The sequence below is a fragment of the Petaurus breviceps genome, unplaced genomic scaffold (assembly GCF_028583685.1).
Source record: "Petaurus breviceps papuanus isolate PSGF00001 unplaced genomic scaffold, PetGlider_PUasm1.0 229, whole genome shotgun sequence".
In the NCBI taxonomy this organism is placed as follows: Eukaryota; Metazoa; Chordata; class Mammalia; order Diprotodontia; family Petauridae; genus Petaurus; species Petaurus breviceps.
The window spans coordinates 12,601,125-12,609,614 of NW_027185903.1; the positions used below are offsets into that span (position 1 = coordinate 12,601,125).

Sequence of the window (8,490 nt, forward strand, 5' to 3'; positions counted from 1 at the left end):
CCCCCCCCCCCCCCCCCCCCGTGAAACGCACGCCGTGCTCCGAGCTGCATCCAATCAGAGCTGCAGCAGTGAGCGCGTCATCCTGTTCTTTATTGAATTCATTATTGAATAAAGGTACATTTTTTTGTTCACATTTACCTGTTTATTAAAATTGCTGTCAATGTTCATTAAAATAAGCCCTCCCCTGAAAATAAGCCCTCTGGTGTTTTTCTGTCCAAAAAAATTTAATAAGACAGTGTCTTATTATCGGGGAAACATGGTAGTGTAGGGTATAGCATATTGAATTTGAAATCAGGAAGACTTAGGTTCATATTACCTCTGATAGATGAATGAATGAACATTTATTAGGTGCTTACTATGTTCCTAGAACTGTGCTAAGTTCTAGAAGTGCAAAGAGAAAAAGCAAAAGAGTCCCTGCTCTCAATTAGCTTATACTTTAATTGGGGGAGATAACAAATAAAGAAAAGTTCACCAGCAGGGCTGAAAGCAAGACCCAGAAATTCTTTTGTTACAATCAGTGGGTCAGATGACAGTGCCAGTGATCTACAGGTATAGAGGCAGGGAAGATGGTGAGGCATGGAGAAATTTAGAATGGAAAGGAAATCCCTCATGGTCCTCCATATCCCTGGAAGGAGTAGAGTTGGTAACTCTTATCTCATCCAAGCTAAGTGATCAGACAGCCTAAATGGGTCCTGGGTGACCAGGAATGGGGGAGGAGAAGAATAAAGGAAAGGAATGAAGGGTGATGCCAACACCAACAAAGCACTGCACAAGTAGAAGAGTGTGCAATGATGACATGAGCCAGGCAGGAGCTTGTCAGTACAAGTCAGTTTATTCATCTGAGGGCCAATATATTTATACACTTTTGCAGTAGGGAGGATAAAGCTTTCCCATGAGAAAATGTTGTAGAGAAATGAAATGTTGCAGACAATGTTGCTTACTCCCTAATAGCCATGTTGCTTCTCAGCACCTACTTTCTGCTTCCCGGTATTTTTCCCCTTGTGTACCCATGGTTATATTGGTCAGCATGGTCTGTTCTCAGCTAGAAAGCATGGAGGGACGGGGAGCCAACATCCTGAAATATGCAGCCCTTCAGCCTGGGACAAGTTACAATTAAAACCTGAGCTGTCTTTAGCCTACTCAGACCCCTCAGAGCTGACCCTCCGTGTCTTACTTGGACATCTGAAATTTTGGCCCTCAACAGAAGGTTAGCACTGCCACTTATTAGCTAGGTGACTGTGGGCAAGTCTCTGAGCCTCTCTGAATCTTCGTTTCCTCATATGTAAAATAGGGATAATAATACCTGTAATACCCACTTCACAGAATTGTTGTGAGCATCAAATGAGGTGATATATAAAACAATTTGAAGTTTTCAAAGTGTTATACTTGGTTATTATTTTAAAGGATCAAAAATAGAGAGTTACTGAAGAAATACCTATTGTCATGGAATAGTATTGTGCTGAAATAAATAACAGGAATGAGGAATTTAAAGAAAAATAGAAAAACATACAAAATGAAGTCAGTAGAACTTGGAGATCAGTAATACAGAAAATAATGATGTAAATGAAAGGAACACTTAAGTCAAACAGTGAGTAAATGTAATGGTAGATCTGGGCGCCAGAGACGAATTAATGAAGTACACCTCCTTCCTTTCCAGTAGAGAAGTAAGTCTATCGGTGTATAATGCTGCATTCACTATCAGACTTAGTCACTATTGGTTGTTTGTGGTACTTGCTTTTTCTTTTTTATAGAAAAGGACCAATTATATGAGCATAGGGAGAAATATTTGGAAATGACTGTGATGTAAAAAACATCAATTAAACTCATTATTTGATAATTAAATTAGCATGCATTTTAAATTAGATGTTTGAAGTAGACTCCTCCATTATGCCACAATATTCTGTTCCTGTTGACTTGGCAAAGTAATAGTTTGATGCTGTATTAACACTTTCTATAGAATAAAATATCTTTGGAGGTGATGGAGGAGCACTTTGGTATTTTCCAAAAGAAAATAAATTGAAGACAAATGACTGGTTTCATGAGAGAGGAGTTTAGCTACAAAAGTTCTTCCTAATCAAAGGAAAAAAATGAAGGGATTTCTCAGTTGCCCTAAGTTTTGAGAGATTTTTCTAAAACCAAATTTTTTTTCTCTTAAGGCTCAGTTCACTGAAATAAATGAAAAAAAAAATTCTGAAAGTTACATCAGTTATGTAGATGGGACCAACCAAGAGCTAAATTATTTATATCCTTTTCCAGATTTTGTCTATAACCAAGGGGAATTCTATTAGAAGAAACAAGTTGTCCACCCTTTAAGAAAGTTACAGGTCATCAGTGTTATGTAGCAATAGCATGATTTTCCAAGGTAGCCCCAACCATTATGATGCTCACCTTTAATCTGTTTCTTATACCTTTACCTTTTCCTGCCTTTTTTGCTCTATTTAAATATATTTGCATTTGCACAGTTTTCCTTGCATCTCCAATCTGTAGCAAGGGGGAGTAGTATTAAAAATCCAAATGCTAGGATGCCATTAAACAAATACTTATGAATCAAAATTTAATTTGCTGTCCCAGAGAAAAGGAAATGATAAATTGCCCTGAAAAGTCTAGCAAATGGGAAAGATTGTTCATTATAGTCTAGCATAACATTTCTTTTTCAAACCAAATTGAAAAGTAAAACAACTAATATCAATGATTAACTTGATTTCTCAACACCATTAATACCAAATCATGGGACCATTTAAATGCAAAATATCCACAGGAAGACATAATTTCTGAAAGCATTAAAACATAGGGTCACTTGAAATATTTAAATAGATTGTCACTGACTTTGGGTGATAAACATTACACACCTGCCAATTGTTATGTTCTATACCAAGAGGTTTAATCCAGGTCAGCTGCTCCAACTGTTAGCTCTCTTAATTAGACTACTTTTAACTTTCCAATCACCTAACCCAAGGAAACCCAAAGCATTAGGGGTGCTCCAGGAGAAATACCTCCTATCACTGAAATACTTATTTGGTGGTAGAGGAGAAGCTTTAAATGGTGGAGATAATTACTTAATTCAAGCTGGAACAACTAGCCAAGTAAACATGTAGCAGCCAGGAAGCTATTAGCATGATTTTGAGGCAATTATTCCATTAGTGTTTAATAGTCTCCAATTAGACATCTCAGAATAAAAATGTTTCACCTTTTTTTCCCTACAAAAGGAGAAAAATGGTTTACAAGACTCATAAGATTTCACATAGGTAGCCTTTTCTCATTCTGAATTAACAAAGTCTGGGGTGATTGTGTCATAACTGGTCCCACCTGATATTAATGGAGTTCAGTAATATATTTTGTCTTTAGATCACCTAGATTTCCCCCATATTCCTGTTGCCCATACAGGTGTCCCTCATTACAAATATTTTTTTAAGAGGAAGAAGAGAAAATAAAATAAATCAGTATACAAAAATACATGATATTTTTATTGTTCTACACACTTGGGATCCTCCCTCCCAACCAAATTCCTCTGAAAAAGAACATGGGGAGTATTCTACATTATTAATAACCTCTCCCCAGAACCTTATAAAACCCTATGCTTGGTACCTTTTTATCTATAATGCAATGTTTTGTATAATAGTTATATGTTTGTGTTTTATCCTCTGCTAGACTATAAGCTCCAAGAAAGCAGGAATCATGATTTAACTAAATTTTGTATACACACACACACACACAGCCTAGAGTAGTATTCTTCACAAGTAGACAATTAGTGTCTATTGAATTAATTAATTAATGAAGTCAAGCTCTCATACAGTGGTCAGAACTCAGGAGTTTTATCCTGCTGGAAGATCTCAGAGACTGAGGGACAAGAAAAACTCTCTAGTGGGGGAAGTAATAGGAATATTTCAAAAACTAACACAGGGATAGACATATATCTAAAATTGGGTATATCTCAAATTGGGAATAAAAATTCTGTGCAGGAGACTAGAATTTTTAATTTCTATATCAAATTTATAGTTTGGAAACTCCAGGGTCTCTGTCACCAGCAAATAGATATGGCAGCTGGAATATAAGAGAGGGAAGGAAGCTGTCTCGCTCCACTCTTAGTTCCTATCCTAGACTGAATCTCTGGTACCCTTTGTGTTCAAACATATCTAGATATGCTGTTGTATCACTTTTTCCATGCTAATTACACCACTATGAAAGCAAAGAATTATGGTAAGAAGGGGTGTTGTTTTCTCCAAAGACAATAAAAGAACTCTTTCTTTGAGTTGTCATATAATGGAAAGAGGTTTTAAAGACAAAGGCTCAAATTTTGGTTACATCATCTAGTAGCTATATGATCCTTAGGTATATGGAGCATTTATGAAGCACCTACTGTGTGCCAAACACTATGCTGAGTTCTATTGAGGCTAATAATAATTGGCCTACATACCTCATGGAGATACTTTTATGGGCATGGAACTAGATGATCCATAAGCTCTCCTCCAAATAGAAATCTTAATAATGAAGTGTGAATAGGTTTCCAAAAATGAAACATTATGTTTATAAATGTTTTAATGACAAAATATAAAATGACATTGTCATGAATTTTTATTCTATTCATCTTAAATGAAGATCCTACACATGCATATGATGAAGTCTGCAACTATGAGGTACTATGACTAAGTATGTGACCTTAATCAGTTCACTCAAACTCTTTCCTGCCTAAGTTTCTTCCCTGTTTTGGAAAATGGTTTTAATCCCTGCCCTTACAGAATTGTAATGTTCAGATAAAACAATGTATATGTAAGCATGATGAAAGAAATGGAATATACAAACTAGAGGATCAGAGATTCAGGGACTAGGATGTTCCCAGCAAGCCCAATACTTTCTACACAGTTTTCTCTGAGGGAGTAATTCTTAGTCTATCTAAGATGCCCCTTGGATGGGAAAAGTGAAGTTTGGGAAGTGTTATTTTCACTGTAGGATACTTAGAACTAAAGAAAAACTGCATCTTTAGTGTCAGAACACAAATATTTCCAAATTCTGGAACAGAAGAGTGGAGATAGCCAAGATAACTGAATACCTATTCACTGTCGTTGCCTGTAGTTGTTGCAAAAGATATGCCAAATTGACAATCAAACGTTGAACAAACCCAGTTACTTAGCAAATTCAGCCATCCTTCAGTCGAGCCTTTGGATATTTTCAGTACTTGATCCTACCCTCTAGATGGGATTGGGGTAGGGGAAGAGGGAGCAATGGGGAAAGAACAGTTGGTCAAAGAACCTGGATCCGAACAGGCGAGAAGGCACTGAGGGCCCCAACAAGCCAAAGAAGCCCTTTACTGAGGTTCTGAAATGGACAGCGGCATCTACCGCTCTCTAGGCACATTCCACCCCGATGGGGAGTAATGACCAAATCTGTACCCAGTTCCGACCATGTCCCTAGTGTTGTGAACCCTGCAAATGACCCCCTGGTTTCCTATATGCCTGGGCCAGAAGGTATGGCATGCTTCTGTTGCAGATGTCTTTCACCTGCAGCCCTAAGTAGTCTGAACTATCCTATATAACCTTCTAGGTCCGACAGTTTCTACCTTTCAGAGAGGTTCAATTCATCTGGCAGAATTCCTTTTTCTACCTAGTTTCCTTTCCCTTACCTTTCCTCTGGCTTCAAAAACCTGCTCCCAAGTAAACTTCTACCCAGTTTTAACCCTGGAAACAAGAGCTCTCCCTCCGCTAACCTCCTTGAGGTCGGTTTTCTGGCCAAGAGCTCTTCATACCATTGTCATGTTTTTCTCTGAGACGCGGAACTGCACCTACAGCCCACAAGCCACCAAGCCCATCCTGCTCTGACCTCCCGCTTCCCCGCACACATCTAGACACATCTGAAAAGGTCTCCCTTGTCTCCTCTGTCCCAACCGCCCATCTCTTCCAAGAACAACCTCTTCTGGTCCCCCGAACTTTCCTCTACTCTTTGGAGGGTGCTTTGTCCCTTTAATGAAGACCCGAGAAGAATATTAATGACCTGGGAGGGTCTGACCGAGAAATTCACCAAAGCTGTTCAATTCTGTGTCGCGGAAGGAGCCTGAGGTCCTCCAACTGAAAGCCGAGCCCCCTGGAGGCGCACTGAGGTTGGTCATTCAAGACGACCATCCCAACTCTCTAAAGCTCCTTCCGCCTGGACCCCAATGTCAAAGGGAAAAAATAGTACTGGGAGGACAAGGGGGCTGCAAAGCTCCAGGCATCCCTGGAACCCTCTCCACCCTTGCACACAGCTAAATCCAAAAGCTACTGGAAACCTCAGTCACCTTGACACCAATCGAAGCGCTCTGGTCCCCAGAGATTTGCAAAACGCCCGGAAGCCAGGGGCTCCTCGGCATGTGTTCCCCTAACCCTTAAAAAAATATCTTCTTTCTAGCCAGTGACAAGTTGCCACTCAGTAGCAGATAAAGCAGAGCAGGGTGGTAGGGCAGAAAGAAGAGAGGGCAAACCCATCCCAGCTCCTCCAGCCGGAGCCGGTCAGGGCAGCCACTTCATTCGTACCTGGGATTGCTAAATTGGTGAGGGGGATGCTGTGGATGCTTTCTGGCAAAGTTGCCATCCAGTCGGCGAATTTCAGCTCGTTCTTCCCTTGAGACGAAGCCATCCTGCTCTCCGTGTGCCTCCGGCTCCTGTCTCCTTTACTCCTCTGCCTGGCAGGCTCGCTGCCTATAATCCAATGTTTGCTCCAGCCCTGCTAGAGTTTACACTCTGCTCTGCACCACACCCACAGGATGGCGCAGACACATGCTAATTTTAATAATTATTCAAAACACCCCATGCTCCCTCCTTACCGCCGCCAGACTCTACTGGGGCTTTTGTTCTTTACGTCCCTGCTCTGCTCTCTCGGCTCCTACACCCTCCTTCCCTTCTCCCCTTAATTCTTTCCCAGCGTTTCTTCCTTTCCTCACAGTTTCTCAGTTAGTCTTGGCTTTCATACACATAGATTTTTAAACTTGGTACCCGCCAGTTATTTTGCCTCCTTTCCTTTTCACCCCTGCCATTCGTCTTTTCTGATATGACTCCCTGGAACACTTTGCTGAGAGAGTGTGGGATTAATTTTTCCCCAAATTGTGGTCCACTTTAGGGTATGTTCACCCTTCACGGTAATAAAGCTGACGCTTGAGATTTCTGCTCTTTCCATTCTTATCCTGCTGTGACTACAGTAGACATTCTCTAATATTGCAACTAATCTTTGGCGCAGGTGACTTTTTTTTTTTTTAATACCAAATCTGGTCATTGTAAATAGCAATAAGCCAATGATAGAAGGGGAGATCATGCAACTAGGATTCAGACTTTGCTATGCTAAGTCAAATATTCCAAGAAAAAACACTTCCTTCCAACCACCTTTTTCCATCCAAGAAGGAGGAAACTGTTATTTCCACAGGGAATGTTGCCTGCATAGGTATATGGCTGTCGTCTTTGTTGCATTAAGGACCAGCCTCATGCCTGATTCTAGAAGAAGCTGCTACATCTCTCACTGACGTGTGCTGCAATAATTGTCAGTGGCGTTCAGTGGAATCTATTTGGCACCATTCAGAATGATCCATGTGATTGTCTGAATTTTCATTCCTTGGCAGACTGGAGATGTGACTCTCACAGGAGAAATGGCTCACAGAGCCTCCAAAGAAATGTCTTAGCCCACCTGCTTTTAAAAAGGGAAGAAAACAAGAAAATCTTAGCAACACAATGAGTTCCAAAGTGCTAAGAGGATAAGTGTCTAAGGGATGTAATATGCTTTTGGTCTCTCCAACCTCTCAAAATCTGGATTCACTCATGGTGCCTCTATTCTCTCTAGTCCATTGTTGTGCAAATCTTTCTTCTCCTAAAGTAGAAGCATTACATTGGAAAAATGAAAATGAAAGTAGGTGCATGTGGTGTAGGGGAGAGCTTTTAAGGCATGGAAATAGTCATTCATTTAAGTATGCCCATTCAACATTTAAACAGCTAAAGACTAGTTTATTTTGTGCAAGAGTATAGAACAAAGACCCTTCTATTTCAAGGGAAAGGAATGTAGGAAATAAAGAGACAGAAGAGATTTTGCCTCCCAGCTCTGGAATCAGAGTCAGTTCTTCTAAGGAGGAACTCAGATCTTCAAAGGACACCTTGGGATTTACTTCAGAAAAGAGTTGCACAAGAATGTGTGCAAACAAAAAACACATGGCTACAAAATAGAATGCCAGAGTACCTTGGACTGAAGTGAACATTGACTTTACATTATTTCATTGGTCAACAATCACCTTGAGCAGACCATCATACTACTGTGTTGTGACTGTCAGTTATCTCCAATATAGAATAATGAATGGTTTACTAAACTAAAAGCCAAAGGACATTGAGTCCTATCCTTGACACTGCTACTAACCAGCTTAATGTCCTTAAGTAATCCATTTAATTTTTCTGATCTTTCATTTCCTTTTCTGCTCTATGAAGATAATAATCAGGGTCCCATTAACTTCACAGGCTTGTCACGAAGAGATAATGTAAAAGTTCT

At 40.0% G+C, this 8,490-nt stretch overlaps 1 protein-coding gene across 1 annotated transcript in view; it reads right to left on the reverse strand.

Annotated features, from left to right (window-relative positions):
- The window catches only part of PLCXD3 (phosphatidylinositol specific phospholipase C X domain containing 3), a 259,314-nt gene extending 252,280 nt beyond the window's left edge, over positions 1–7,034 (reverse strand). Inside the window, exon 1 of the mRNA XM_069096228.1 lies at positions 6,504–7,034. Coding sequence (XP_068952329.1) covers positions 6,504–6,606 — 103 coding nt within the window. The 5' untranslated portion in view covers positions 6,607–7,034. The remainder of the gene's footprint in view (positions 1–6,503) is intronic.
- Between the last annotated feature and the right edge of the window lie 1,456 nt (positions 7,035–8,490).